General features: G+C 39.5%; 1 protein-coding gene across 1 annotated transcript; it reads right to left on the bottom strand.

The window, feature by feature from the left end:
- Positions 1-45: 45 nt before the first annotated feature.
- vwde (von Willebrand factor D and EGF domains) lies at positions 46-15,093 on the bottom strand (the record flags this gene model as incomplete). Its single annotated transcript, XM_025061559.1, is given in 27 exon segments — positions 46-343; positions 778-875; positions 958-1,050; positions 1,295-1,390; positions 1,464-1,557; positions 1,946-2,037; positions 2,158-2,253; positions 3,149-3,244; positions 3,341-3,436; positions 3,517-3,612; positions 4,131-4,574; positions 5,223-5,489; positions 5,887-6,001; positions 6,494-6,598; positions 6,950-7,114; positions 7,549-7,685; positions 7,778-8,655; positions 8,840-9,036; positions 9,132-9,405; positions 9,574-9,647; positions 9,753-9,967; positions 10,101-10,248; positions 10,328-10,417; positions 10,617-10,858; positions 11,823-11,897; positions 12,152-12,383; positions 14,830-15,093. Coding segments are annotated over 27 exon segments (4,794 nt in total), but the record flags the coding sequence as incomplete, so codon positions are not given.
- Between the last annotated feature and the right edge of the window lie 543 nt (positions 15,094-15,636).

The raw sequence follows: 15,636 nt of genomic DNA, 5'->3' as shown, positions 1-15,636 counted from the left end.
AACCGTGTCAAATTTTTTAGGGAAAAAAAAGATTTGAAGGAACTGGAAAAAAATAAAAAAAAAAAAAAAGAAAAATCAGAGATAACATTGAGTCGAAACAAACATCTTCATACAACACAAGAAACATCTGAATATAAAGACTCTAACAGATGTGTTTCCTTCTGCTTTGAGGTAGTGAAATACAGGGCCCAAATAGACAAGTGCAATACATCAAGTCCCTCTGTTTAAATGTGCATGGAGCCACACACACACACACACACACACACTCACTCATCCATACAACATGTCCTCTCGTCATTGTGCAGTTTGTGGTTTCTCTTTCTTCTCATCATGCCTGTGAAGCCTGTGAGGTTAATAAAATATCATTATCAACTTCTTAATTTTACATATTTAACAGCGCAAAACATTGTGTTTTAGAACGAGCAAAGTGATCATGTGGCTTCTTTTGTTTTATAAAAATAGTTTACACCTCAAATGGTACTAATTTCAAGTCATGCCAAATTTAGACTACCACATTTGACCACTAGACTGGCAAACTGTTTTCCTAAGAATAAATTAATTTGGCCATGTAACCAGACAAATAACCAAAACTGTTGTTAATAACATTCCTAGTTACTAGGTTAGCAAATCATTTACTTTAAATAGCATACATAGCTATCAAGCATTGCTAGCTAAACAGCAAACACCCAAAAATGATGGTTCTATTTTATAATAAAACCTGCATGTAAAAGTGGTTTGCGTGCGTGTGTGTCTATGTGTAGTTTTACACACCAGTACCTTTATTGAGCAGTTTAGGCCTTTGAATCCTCGCCGACAGTGACAATAGTCAGGCAACACACACCTTCCTCCGTTCAAGCATCGCTGCGTACAGATGGCTGAACATGGGAGAAATTACACTTGTGATTCCAGGTTGTTATAAAATCTGTACTAACAGACAGACTTGAGTACAATGAGAACTTTGTGCTAATACGTCAGACACAGGAGAGCAAATATGTCAGGTGTTGGGTCCTACACACTCGCCACCATTCTTACACTTTTGTAAACACACCGCTGCAGTCAGGAATAAAGAAAAGTTGACTTACAATTAAAAAGGGGCAGTTACATGTTTAAAGCAGTTTAAAGTATGCAATAAACGGTGTTAAAAATGGTGACTGTGGCCCAAAAGTAAATAAAAAAACACAAGTACTATAATTAAATGTTTCAATTACTGCAGGAATATATCATCCAATTAAAGTGAACCTGCTGTACCACAAACAATGTGTTTGAAATTGTAAGCAAAGATGAAGGAACTCACGGATGTTACACCTGCTTCCTCTCCATCCTGAGGCACAGGAACATGTGTTTGGACCGACACACTTTCCCTTATTCATACACATAGGCTCACACACACCTGAAACACATTCTGTCATTATTTTTCCTTTCTTATCAACACAAAGCAAATTTAAATTAAAAAAAGAACCTACTTTTCTGACACCTCTTTCCAGTGTATCCTTCAGGACAGGAGCACACGTTGTTGTAATTACCCAGTGATCCAGCAGAGGGCAGTATAAGTGCAGTGTTGCATTAGACACCATAACTACCATTGAAGTTAAAAAAGTAGAAATAAATTATAGTGCAATGTAAATAAGGCAATCAAACCACACTAAATTAGCCAAAAATAATCATGAAAAGTTACAGGTGATACAATGAACTCATTTAAGTAAAAACTTTAGCAAAAGTGTTTTATACATAACTGGACCAGAATAAGAACAAAAAGAAAACAACAATAAATAAGTACAGTCGAGCTTAAAAATATTTCAGTGTCCCCTAAAAATGATATAGGTATAATGCACGAGAACTACCAAAACATAAGCAAGTAATATTTTATAAATTGACAGTTGAAGTTAGAAAAACTAGAACCTAGTATATATTGTATATATTGTATACTATAAAGTCATTTACCAATTTGACACTGGGAGCCATAAAAACCACTGGGACAAGCACAGATGTTGGGTTTGATGCAGGTTCCTCCGTTCAGACAGACAGGGTTACAGAGAGCTGGAGAATATACAAGGAACGACACTTAGACTTAGACTGCAGAGTTTTCAGGAAATGTTTTGATAAATATGAAATTACATTATGCTATTTTTTTTAACCAAAGTTTAATCCAAGTTGTACCTGAGTTGCACGTTGGTCCATTCCAGCCTGGTTTACATCTGCAGACATCAGGTGAAATGCACTCTCCTCCATTTTCACAGTGTCTGTTACAAACCACTGACAGAGACACATCATCAGGAAAATTTGGAAATCCATTCATTATTTATTCATTTATATATAAAGAATAATTAAAAAAATTATTTAACATGGTAGTTCCATCTTTTTCCAAGTGTCAGTCAGAAAAAACACCTAATGTTTCTAAAATGACTGATTCCTAAAAGTCAATCAAGAGATTCCCTGTTACTGATATATGCAGCTGTTTTGGTTAAAGGCTGAGGACACATTTCATTGTGAGCAGTGGTGTCAGCAGATTTCATTGTGAGCAGTGGTGTCAGCAGGACAATAATTCACTTTCATTTTCACTTCAAAATTATTTTTAGGTCACGTCATCTGGGCCAAAGCCAGGCACTGCATTAACGGGTTTTCATATCGGAGGAAAAACTAGTAACAATGTTTACCAATATTACATACTGATGGTAATATCGGTCAACTGGTATTATAGGACATCCTTATTGTTAGTTTTAACCCATTTTATATTTTTAAATTAGCGTTGCAATAAAAACATAAAATTGTAGATTAGATGAAATATGTAATGAAGCAAAGGAAAAATACTAAATACTTCTTAGTACATGTTTTTCCGAAATTTACACAACTGTATATCCGTTTTTACTTTTCATAGTTTGTGAACACATACATAAGAATGTGATTTATACAAATATATATATATATATATTACAATATACTATATATACATATATATATATATAAATTAAAAAAAGAAACAAAAAAAGAAAAAGAAAAAAGAAAATATGACGTGCCACAAATAAAGGCTGCATTTTTGTGTGGCACAAACCTTGCAGTCCAAAATGCTCTTATACTGTAACTCCATCTCTTCGTATACACTGCTGTGACCGTTGTTGAATTCAACTAAAATGGTTTAAAAATGACTCACTGATTTCACATCTGGGCCCCACGTAGCCGTAGGGGCAGGTACACAGGTTCCTGGACAGACAGGTGCCTCCGTGTTGACACTGAGGCTCACAGCTTGCTGTAGGACGACGACCAAGAGTTAAGGATGAAACACTGCTTCTCATCAGGTGATGTATGTGTGTGTGTGTGTTGAGGTCAGGTGACCTGTTGTTACCTGTCTCACAGGTGGGGCCGCTGTAGCCTGAAGGACACTCACACACATCAGGTCTCACACACTTGCCCTGGTTCTTGCAGTCTGGACGACACACAGCTGAGAGAGAAGCAGAAACATGGTCAAAGTGGATGAAGGGGAAACGCTGACTTCTTTTCTCCAGTCCTTGATCTTCTCACCGATATGACAGTTGTATCCAGTGTAACCTTCTTTACAGGTACAGGTGTTGGGCAGAGAACACTCCATGTTCCTGCCACATTGATACCTGCACACAGCTGAAACACACACACACACACAAATTTTCTTTTAGATCTATAATTTCACTGAATGAAGACTGGTAGTAGCAACTGCTAAGCCAACCGTAAGTGTGTTTTGCTCAATTTTTTGCAAAATAACATGTGCTGTGTATTCAATAATTAATAAGGAATTTAATTTTTCATTCATTTGACATTAACTACTTTTAATGCAATTCCAATTGATTTTCTCTGGTTCTCAAGTCTAGTTTGAGGTAATTTAAAGCTAACTTTTAGATTATGTGTATTTCAACTTTATGTTTGCCTGTTTTTGTAGTTTTTGCACTGTGCTTTGAGACTGTGTTTTAAGACAAATACTTTGTGAGGTTTTTTCTTCAAACTAAATTATAATTAAAACATTGTCCTTGTCTGTGTTATTTAGCTAGCTGTAAACTTTCCACTCTTTTTCCCACAGCCCTCTCCATTAAGGTAATGCTAACAATGTTGCTAAAGACTGTGATGAAGCTATAACTCAGCTAAATACACTATTATCAGCCTACCTTTACATGTGACTCCATCTCCGACGTAACCATAGGGACAGCGTCCACACCTGAAGGACCCAGTGACTGTTGGCTCACAGGGGACACCGGGGAAACAGGGAGAGTCAGCACAGGTCATGGGGACCGACAGGGTCCCCGTTCTCACCCCCGTGGTGAGGTCTGGGGTCAGCTGACCTCTGGGGACAGTGGAGCCAAACAGTCTGGGTACAGTTTGATTTAGGGGTGTCACTGTGGTCTTTCTGACACCAGAAGTGGATTGTGGTCTCGCCCTCCTGTCAGGGTGTCGTCTGAGTGTGGTCGGAGAAGCCGGTGGTTGTAATGAAGAGGTGGAGGAAGTGGTGGGAATAATGTGCTTGTCCGAATTTGAAACTGAAATGTGAATCTGATCTCCAGCTCTGGCAGCATCTCCCTGACCTGTGGAAGACTGGAAGTTAGAGGAAAGGCCTTAACATAGACAGGGATGCAGCAGTGGTTTGTCAGCACTTTAAACATTTTCTTTCTCAAAGCCTGTAAAAATACACATTTGCATTGAAGAAAATGTAAATGTTAATGTAATAATGGAAGAAAACACTGATTTGGAATCTTTCCCATAGAGTAATTTGAGCTTTATAACCAATACATTTCTGGCATGTATGTCTATAAAAAATACTTTTATTTTTTGTTACATTGTTACATCTATATAGGCTTCACAGAGGTATCTTTATCACCATCTGGTGGCCAGAAACCAATAATGGCTTTGTGAATTAAATGCAATTATCTGTCAACCAGGTCAAAAATAAACACGTTAATTTAGAACTATTTCAACATAGTAATTTTTTGTAATTTGTGTAAGGATAGAAGAAGACTTTTAACATTAATGACAGATAAATGCAATTTCGTGCTAAAGATAAACACAATAAAAAACATTTTTGTAATACTGTAATATTTAGTAAGTTGTTCTATCACTGTTTTAGCCTTTTGAAATTAACCAAAAAAATAAAGAACAGATTATTGCATTTTAAATTAAGTGCTATTTCAATTTTTTGCAATAAGTTATTGATGGACATGTCATTATAACATTAGGGTTTAATAATAACTTGAGTTTATCCAAACACAGCCTCACCTGCAGAGATGCTCTGGTCTCAGCGTTACACTCGTCCCTCACAGTGAAGTAGAAGGTATGTACGTCAGTGGTTTTAGCTGTGACCTTCCACACTAGCAGGCCAGAGGGAGACAGAGAAGAACCTTCTGGCCCTGATATGAGGGTGAAGCTGAGCACCGAACCCTCAGGGTCCTGAGCCTGGAGCTGATACATTAAGTTCTCTCCCTGAAAGGAGCGAAGAGGTAACGGCAGCGGCTGCAGCACTGGAGGAAAGTTCCCTGAAATATAAACAATAAGTGAGTGGATGTTTAAATGATGTGCGGGGCTAACATAAATAAAAAAGAAACAATAATAAAGTAAATGTCTATAAGATGTCTATAAGTCTATAAAATACTGTTTGTTTCTATTAATGTTAGTCTTGTGTTATTTTATTCAATTCAAACCAGCATTTTAAAAGTAACATTTAATGAACTAAACTTTTTTTCAAAAAAGAACTTACATATCATAGCATTTAATTTTAGTGTGTTAACTGATATAAACAGTTTATTAGGGGCACATAGATTTCTCATAAATAGTAAGTGTGTTATTTTTATTTGAAAGTTTACATCTTGTGAAGATCCGTTGATTACAAAATCAAATCAGAATGAATGACTGTTTTTCTTATGCTGCACATACTCTCTGCTGTGGACCATGTGTGTTTGGAGGATTCTGGGCGACACGTGAGGCAAGGGTTGCTGGGATTGGACTCCCCCTCGCTGTAACACACAGCACTGATGTAGCACGTTTTCTCCTGGGAAACAAAGCACTCAACAATTTACATCACAGCAAACAGTGTTTAGTGTTTATTTCTCTTCAATACTGACGTGAAACTTACCCAGGATTGACCTCAGTGGGTTTAACAAGTGTTAGGTTTTAGTTTCCTGTTTATTAAAGTAAGACAACCTATAGTTGGGTGTTCACTGGTGTTCACAAATATATGCTGAATACATAATTGTTCTGAGAACATAAAACATCAACAGGCTGCAAAAATTTGTCATCTTGCTGAATACATAATTGTTCTGAGAACAGAAAACATCAACAGGCTGCAAAAATGTGGTCCCTATTGTGGGACACACTACAGTGGGGGCCTCAATATTTCTACATTCTCTGAATAAGTACCTATATCATTCACCTACACAAACACAGCGGTAACATCGTAATCAAGGCCATAAAAACATCACAAGAATCGGTCACTTTACCACCTATATTTTTAGTTAAAGTGATGTGGGAAAACCTTCCTCACCCTCAGTGTGCAGAGTACTTCAGTGTTGAGGCTGCAGATCTGACAGGCTCCGTCGTACAGACTCAGAATCTTACCGTTGCTATAGCTGTAGCCGTCATTGGAGACCTGGACCAGATCAGAGATGATTACACTGAGATGACTGGGAAAATAAACTAGAAAGTGTAAACTATCATCAGTCACACTGAATGGAACCATTTCAATCACTCAAATATTTACAGAAAAGCCTATAAACAGTAAGTAAAGTGTGAAGGCAAGGTGCTGTGTGGTCCTGTGATGGATGTTCCATGACTTTCTTCAACAAACACCAGAGGAGAAAATGTTTCACAGCAAATATGTTTGTTTATGCATAGCTTTTGCACACAATTAGGGTTAAAAATTTTGTTTTTCAAATATGTGCAAGACTTCATGATATATCAGGAGTGTTTGGGACAAAGTGAATTAAAAAGTCTAACTAACTTTGATCTGCCAGCGAGCGAGTGGTCGATTTGTTGTTGTTTCCGTTTCCAGGTCTGTAGAAAGCCAGTTGTCCACCACAGGGAGCTGACACTCCATAGCAGTAACATCCAGAAATGTTGCTGGGACAAATATGGGCTCATCCAAAACCCATTCCCCATCTACAAACTTCACATAGAGAAACAAAAGAGAGGAAATGCTCAACAGCAGATAGTCTGATTACATCATTTCACATAGAAACCAAGTGAATTTAGCTTGAATGCTAGCAAAAGGTGTGTTTTTGCCCCAATTTGTAACAGGTTTAATTACCTTTAGAGACATATTTAGAGGCACTAAGATACACTCACTCATTTTCAATTACTCATTTAGGTTTAAAAAACATCAAAAATGAATAGTTTGTATGGATGATTTGAGTTGATGGTGGTCAGGCAAAAAGGAGAAAATATTTAGAGAAAGGCTATCGAGGAAGTCAAATTTTTGATGAATAATCACAGGGTAGCAGTCAAATAAGTATGGTTTATCATGTAAGGTATATGAGACTTACTACACAAAAAAGAAGAAAAAGGATAAAAAGAAAGAAAAAAGCAGGAAAACAAAAGTACCTTTTCTTTAACAAACTCACACTTGAGCTCGTAGGAGTCCTTAAAACCTTGACCATAGACCTGGACAGTGGAACAGTCACCTTGTCGGACATCACAGAGACCCTGCTTCTCCAGCTCCATTATCTCTGGGATCTGGTCTGATCAACAAGAACAATAACAGTAAAGATTAAGGGAGTCTATTTTACCTGTCTGTTGGTGTGTTGACATCATCTGTATTAGCTTAGCTTACCAGACATCACACTGCAGTCGTAGGATCCAAATCCTGGAAAGCAGACACAGCCCCACTCTGAGCACTGACCGTTTCCATTGCACAGACCAGGACACTTGAGCGCAGCCAGGATGTCGTGATGTTCAACCTCCCTCGTCTTGTCCTCCACCAGCCTCCTTTCACACTCATTTTCTAGCAGAGGCAACGTTGCGTTCAACCATGACTCATCATCCTTTAGCTGGAGGTCGCTCACACACATCATCACCACCTTGCCCATTATTGACTTGTCCAAAAGTCTCCTGCAACTCACTGCGATGTTTGATTCCGCCACAGCTTTCAGGCACTGACTCCGTACCTGATGCTCGGTGAAACCAGAGGGTGTGGGCCACGTCGGAGGAGTGTCAGGTTGTGCTGCTGGTTCGTGGTCTTCTGGGAAAAAGTAGGAGAATCCTTCTAGGTCCGACTGACTGAGGCTTTGATGCTGGGAGTTAGGAATGTATTGGTGGCCCTGACGACGGCTCCTGTGCTGCTGGGGCTGTGTTGAGACTACAGACCCAGAAAGAGGATCTCCTGCTCTTGATAACTGGAATCTATCTTCGTTGGTATCACCTACCTGGGGCTTTGGATTGGAGCGTCCTGGTGGGAAGAACTGCACTTCATCACCTCTGTGCAGCTCCACTGACCTGATGTACTCAGCTGTCACATCCAAAGCTGGAATGATGGTCAGATGATGTACAATGGGTTGACGAAAGCAACTGGAGTCAGGGCTGGGGGTCCATGGAGTTTGTGCTCTGGAACCTGCAAAGCGGAACTCAGTCTGACAGGTACAGTACTTAGGAGGGCTTGGTTCACTGAGGTGGAAGGGTACAGTGTCAAACAGACTTGTTCCTGGGGCGAGTCTGATAGAGAAACAGAGAAAAAAAATGGATTTTAAAGAGATAATAACAATAAAACAAAATGTAGTAACACATGTAACCACTTGTAAATTGAAAAGGCAGGGATTTAATTCTACTCACTTGTAAATTGAAAAGGCAGGGATTTGATAACAGGGTTGCCAAGTTAGATATTTAAAAACACACTTACCTCCATTCGGAGATAAATGAGTTTAGATGCTCTAGTTTGGCGCCCCCTGCTGTGTGGAACTCATTGTCCAGCTGCCCATCATATGTGCCACACAGACCTTTAGTGTGACCCCAGTCAGAACTGGAAGCTCTGAGTGTCAGACTCATTCCCCAGTCAGAAACATCTGCACGGACAAAGGCTCCAGAGGAGAATGTCATCTGGAGACAAACCATACGGAGACAAGAATCATCATCCAGTTATTGCAGTATTTAGAGAATGTGTCAGTGGTTTGATTGGTTATATTGTCACTCACTGTGACTTTACGTCCCTGGTAGGACTCCAAGATCCTGATGCTGCTCTTACTCAGGTCTCTGTTTTTCATAGACAGGTGAGGCCTGGTTTCACCCATTTCTCCGTTGCACATGTCGAAAGCGATGACATCACCACCGTCCCTGACCACGAAGCCACACACACAGGAGGCAGCGTGGACCAGGCTGCCACACTCCCACTGACGAACGTGGACCTCAAAGGGCCACAGTGTGCTTTTGTACAGAACAAAGGTCCCGATGTGGCTGCTGTCATAGTGTCTGTTTGAAAACAGAAACATTCCATCACTCAATCAATACTATATAATAAAACATTTTCATCAAACCAACATATAGTTATCCCCCAGCTAAGTTGGCTAATTTAGCAAATTCTGGTTGAATATTTTGTTGCTAAACACAAACAACAGTTTGTGACAAAATTTGATGTACCTGCCGTCAAATGTGACAATGTGAGGGTCAGTGAAGGAGTAACAGTACGCTGAGGGCACTTCCTTCACTGTGATCTGCAAATACACACATTCAAATACTTGCAGCATCAAAAGTAAATAAACAGATAAACATAAGTGACAGAAGAGAAAATGTCCATGTGAATCTTTGAATTGGCCTACCTCAACAGGTTCTGGTGAGTATGCGTTCCAGAGGAAATTCTGGGAGATGATAGGTTTGACAGAAACTTTTGTTGTCCTGTTTCCTTCTTTAACAAAGTCCACATTGGGGCCAAAGAAGATCTGAGCTCGACTACAGACTCCTGAATGGCATGGCGTCTGGGTCAGATTCACCACACAGGAGGACAGAGACAGATCTGGACCCAGAAAGCCTTCATCTGAAACAGACAGTTGAGTTGAGGCATTTTAGTTTGATGTTCTTCCACAATGAAAGCAGCCAAGCTTGACAACAACCACTATCTAATAGGGAACCCACACAAAAACATCTCTGCTACTTGTCCATATCCTGACCTTGACTGCTGGTGCTGAAGTGCAGGGACAGTGTGCATGGATGCTCAGAGGACAAGGTCTCATCTGGGCAAGTGACAGGAATTGTGCTCTCAACAACCAACTCATACAGTCTCCCATTTTCAGATATTACGTTTTCTTCTGGAATTAACTGCACATGAGAGAGATTTAATTAAAATGAATACACAACACAGCATTCAAAAATTTACAATTTTTTTTTTTAAATTTACCCTAACTCCAGCAAAAAACTCCTGACTTTCCACTGATGCGCCACGGATGTCAGGGAAATCCAAGAAAAAACTTGAACTTGAGCAGTAAATCTAAAAAAGAAAATGAGATATATATTTTATTTCTCATTATAAACTTTCATGATTGGAAAATTTACTTTGGTATGTATCGCCACGTTTTAGCTTTACATATCATAATCTGTGATTGTACAATAAACTAAACTGTTGACGCAGTACATCCTACATCAAAAAAACAACTGCTTTTGCCTGAATCCCTGCATCAGTGTCAGACCTTATCCCCCATGCGGAGGTTGAAGCCGTCCAGCTCGATGAAAGCGAAGGTCAGGATGGTGGTTTCCTGTCGCAACTCCTCCTTTCTGCCTTCAAGTGAGAGTCGAGACCACGTGACCACATGACCCACCGAAGCGTTAGAGATGCTCTCGAAGTTGCACTTCAGGAAGACACTGTTATGTGTTACTTCAGGGATGATGACAGGTACTGATGGAGGAGGAGGAGGAAGAGGGCGCTGCACAGCTGACAGAGAAGAAACAGAAGTCTATTCGATGAGGCAGAACCTAACACAATTTTGAAAGATTTTAACGATTCTATATAGATATATAAAATGCAGAAGCATTTAAGGAGACAAACTTGATTGTCTTGGCTTCTAGAAGACGTTTCATCTCTTAGAGGTGACCTCAGTTTAAAACTTCTAGAAACCAAAAAAGTCCAGTTGCCTTTTACCTATCTGCATGACCTGGTTGACTGAGAATCTATACATATAGTACACATACACATAAATGGATATACATTAGTCTGCTGACAAATTTTCTGTGTAATCATTTTAAGATTTAAAAGTTTTTAAAGAGTTGATGAAATATGTAGAATTTTTCTGTCTAGCCTACAGCTTTGTTGAATATTAATCAGCATTAATTTTATCATCTGATTAAATGTCTGCAGTAGTTGCACTACTAATTTTACACTCTAATTTTGGCTATTTTTCTCACAATTTTTGCTTATCCGGTTATCTTTACGGTTAAATAATTAAATCTGACTCATTTATTTTGCTCTCCTGGATACTGGTAACCTTCCTGGTGATGTTCAGGCTAGACTCCAAAATCTTACTCTTGAAAGTTTACATAAAGCATGTCTTGACCTTTCGTAACATAACTCACCCCAGAAATCAACAAATACCTTATTTAAGGTCGAATATAAATCAAATACGTGCAAAGATATATGTTAACTTTGTCTAATTTGACTTCTCCTGACTTCCCAAAAACCGTTGTAGTGTGAATCCATCACCATGGAGACCAGACCCAGCGGACAGTGGGGGACACATGCTCAGCTCATTAAAAGCAGTAGTCGGGGGCCCGAGGAGGGGCCCTGGCCAATGATGCATTCCTGACCGCATGACAACTCTCCTGACCTGCTGATTGTTCTGCTGTGTGACCTAACATTAGGAGACAAGTACAGAACATAACCCCAGCAGCAGGATCCTCACTTTTACATCCTCCATCCATGTTCACCTGATCGTGGTCACAGGTTAACGACGTCGTAGGAACAGCATCAGACATGGCTGTGGGACCAAGACAAAGAAAGAAGGGGTTTAATGGAGATATGTTTTAAGGTTGTTTTTTTTAAAGAAAACTTGTAGCATTAAAGATAACTGAAGTTAAGACAGGACAAAAGAACAACACTAATAGGTTTTCGCCATGTGTTGCATCCTGACTACACACTGTAAGAAAGGTCACAAAGCTAAAACTATACTTTTCTAACCAGAATAATTACACAAAATACATGCAAAAATAGCCTATTACGTGAGGATCGTACCTTCAGCACAGTAGCCCATGCAGCCTTGTGTGGGCTGCAGCAGGTAGATATAAAAGTCTCCACAGTTACGGACGGTGACCGGGATGCGGAACAAACAACAGTCTTTAATATTGCTGGGAAAGAACTGCCAGGCTGCACAGGCCGTCAGTTGACGGACCTCCAGTGGACCAGGTAAAGACTCACCCTCACGCAGAGACAACCAGACTGGTGCCTGTGTCCCACAGTGGTTCACCTGGTTAAAGGTAAAACAGGATATTTAAATCAAAAGTCAGCAATAGCGGTTCAACTATAGCTAAAATGAGATAAAAAGATAATTCAAGGCCAATTCAGAGAAGTTTAAAATGGGTACATCAATAAAGAGTCACAAACAATCCTAACTTACTAGAAGCACCCAAATTATCTGCAATGTTATCACACAGACAATCACACTCCAACATGTCCATTCCAGGTTTTGCCATGTGAATTAGCGTACATCAGGGGGTCCATAGACGTTTGAAATTACAAATGTATTCATCACTCTTCACATTCCTCCACATGCAGCAACGATGAGGAGACAAATGTGAGAGATGTGATACAATGAGAATTCCTGAATTCCTGGAGTTATGGAACTTTTACGACTTTCCATTAAAGAAGCCATTCGTCATGTGTTAAGTGTGTGATTGAAGGATCTTCAGGTCCGACCAAGTGTGTGATTGAAGGATCTTCAGGTCTGACCATTAAATTATTATTTTTCTTCTTTTATAGCCAGGACACCTTGGCAAAATGTTTATTCTTTCAGCTCACCAAACCATTTTTCATACTTTTTCAACCTAAAGCAAACAAAATGTGTGCAAACTGGCCAACAATGATGTGCTTAAATATGGTATATATCTTAAATATGGTTCCACCACCATGTTCAAGAGTAGGCCTAGCCTTTATTTGTGTAAAATACAACTACACTGCACAAGACTGCTAATATAATCAATGTCATGTTAGTTTTTAAGCAGACATTGCAATCAAAAATGAATTATCATCTTTAGCCAAGGAACATTTTACAACTTCAGTAAAAAGTTAATAAAAGTAGCAGACCTTTGCAACTAATTTGCACATACATGCGCTTATACAAGCTGATAGCCGCAAGTTAGCTCTGAATTATTTAATTAAAATTGTAAAGTTATTTTAATTAATGCAATGGATATTTTTTGTTTTCAGGAATATGTTAATTAAATTGGCTTACAACACAAAGGCATAATTACACTGTGCAAAATGCGCAGGTCTTATACAAGTTTTCCCTCTTCACGACGTATTATTTTTGACATGCGACTACGGTGCGACATAGTCCGGAAAATATGGCGTCAGCGCTGATTTGACGTCTATTTTCACCATGAAAGAAAAAAAATATTAACGCTACACATTACATTTTATCAACATACACACATGCAATGTACTTTTTCAATCACCAACGGCTGCCAGTAGGTAACGGAGAGGAAGGCAGAGGCGGGAAAAAAGGGAGCGTCGCTGGCCGGTGTTGCCAGGTGGGAAACGTAAATTATCGTATTTCAAGAAGAATTATCATACATCGTATTACCGGGCAATGCTTACGTTTACTTTCCCCCGCCGTCTTCTTTGCCACTCCTCATCTTTCCCCTTGGACTCTGGTTTTCCCTTGCTTATTTTTTTTTTTTTTCCTTCTTTTCCCATTTTCTCTCTTCCCTGGCTGTAGCGTCTAATTGGGCGGGCGCAGCAGACCATTCAGCCAATCATGCCCGTTGTTCTGAGACAAGAACGTGGACGTCACTCGTAACTCACATTTAGACAAGTGCAATTGGCTGGAAACTTTCCACATGAAAAAAGATACCTTCATGGTTCACAAAAAAAATCTGTCTTGCATAAATTTGCGACCTGATGATTACAACTATTCATTCAAAGAATGGTCAAAAAATCATATATTTAGCTGTTTTTTGGATTATTGATCGTACATTGTACAGATGACCAAATTATCGTAAACCTTGATCGTACATTGTACAGATGACCAAACTATCGTAAACCTGGCTAGTGGCTACGCTACAGGTTCGGCAGACTCGTATTTCTCCTCTACTTTGCGATGATTGGTTGCAACTCCTTAAACGCCACACTACTGCATTTTGCTGTCAGACATGAGTATTGCAGGCGCACTGAACTGACGTGCTAGCAGCTTTATGCGTCACTCAGAGGCGACTCGTACTGTGTATTTTGATGTCAAATTGCGTACCTGTTACACAAATGCGTACAGGTAGGCAGGTCTGCATTAGACAAAACAAACCCTTGTTAATATTACATACTGTATCTGCCAACTGTGAGACAACTTAAAAAAAAACCCAAAATAAATTATTTTTTAAATAAACGGCTCTTTTCATATGCTAAATCCCATTGAAGTCAGTAATTTTACATTTTGTAGTTGTTGATGAACTAGTGTCTTATTGTTTTAGTTCAGATGAGTTATTTTGTGACTGGTGCTTAAACTTTGTGGTTCGAGTTTACCAAAGTGACACCGACTGCCCACACGAGGGAGCAGTAGACCAAAATGTCCTGGGTTCATATGAGCTAAAATTTAAGCACAAAAAGCAACAAGACTGGACATGTTTTGTTGAAAGAAAAAAAATCCCCTTTACTCTTGGGCTTTTTTTTAATCGTTTTTGCAGGAAATAACGGTCACCTACCTCCACACACTGAGTGGGCATGCTGGCTGGTTTGTCAAAAATCTGAAACTGGTACCAGCCTGGTGTGAGAGAGTGGTCGCAGATGAAGTCCTGCAGGGACGACTGCTGCAGCCAGCTGGAGCTGAAGCTGGTGCTGCGGTACGGGTTCTGGAGGATGGAGTGGCCACCTGGTGCACACTCAGCAGGGGGCGCTGTAAGGAAAGCCAGGGAGACAAAATAAAGTACTGGATGTTCACCAAGTCTGTCATTATCAATGATGAGGAAATGTCAAAGACAGCCCCCTGCAGGCAGAACACAGTATTTAGGATGTTGTACTGTCCAGCTGGTCCAGATTCAAGACGAAAACCTGTCCTACTGGGTTTCAGTGGTGTTGGAAATGTATACAGTTGTTCAATGAATTCTGTCCAAGAATGATGTTGGTGAAGTGATAGATCAGGATTGTTGAAGGTGCTAAAATGCAGTTAGCAGAGGCCCGTTACTGATGAAAACATGGTTACCTGTGTTAAGCTAATCCAGTCTCCATAACACCTTAGGAAACTCTTTGACTATAACCTAAAAACAGACCGTTGTTTTTTTAATTCTTCTTACAACTAGGTGCCATGTATTTGCAGAAGGACTTTTGAAAACTCCAATCTTTATGTTTTGTGTGTTAGAATCATCACTTCCGACCTTTTATTTACATTGATTTAATCTTCTACCTCTTATCGGACGTTCACACCAAAAGCGAAAAGGTTCTGTGTAGCAGCTTCATATACACAATCAATTCAAGTGGTGCGACACCAAGCGATTTAGACAGCGCGATTGAAG

The sequence above is a fragment of the Cynoglossus semilaevis genome, chromosome 13 (genome assembly GCF_000523025.1).
Source record: "Cynoglossus semilaevis isolate Cse_v1.0 chromosome 13, Cse_v1.0, whole genome shotgun sequence".
Lineage (NCBI taxonomy): Eukaryota > Metazoa > Chordata > Actinopteri > Pleuronectiformes > Cynoglossidae > Cynoglossus > Cynoglossus semilaevis.
The sequence above is the reverse complement of the archived record's forward strand: the minus strand, read 5'-3'. Positions and strand labels throughout refer to the sequence as shown.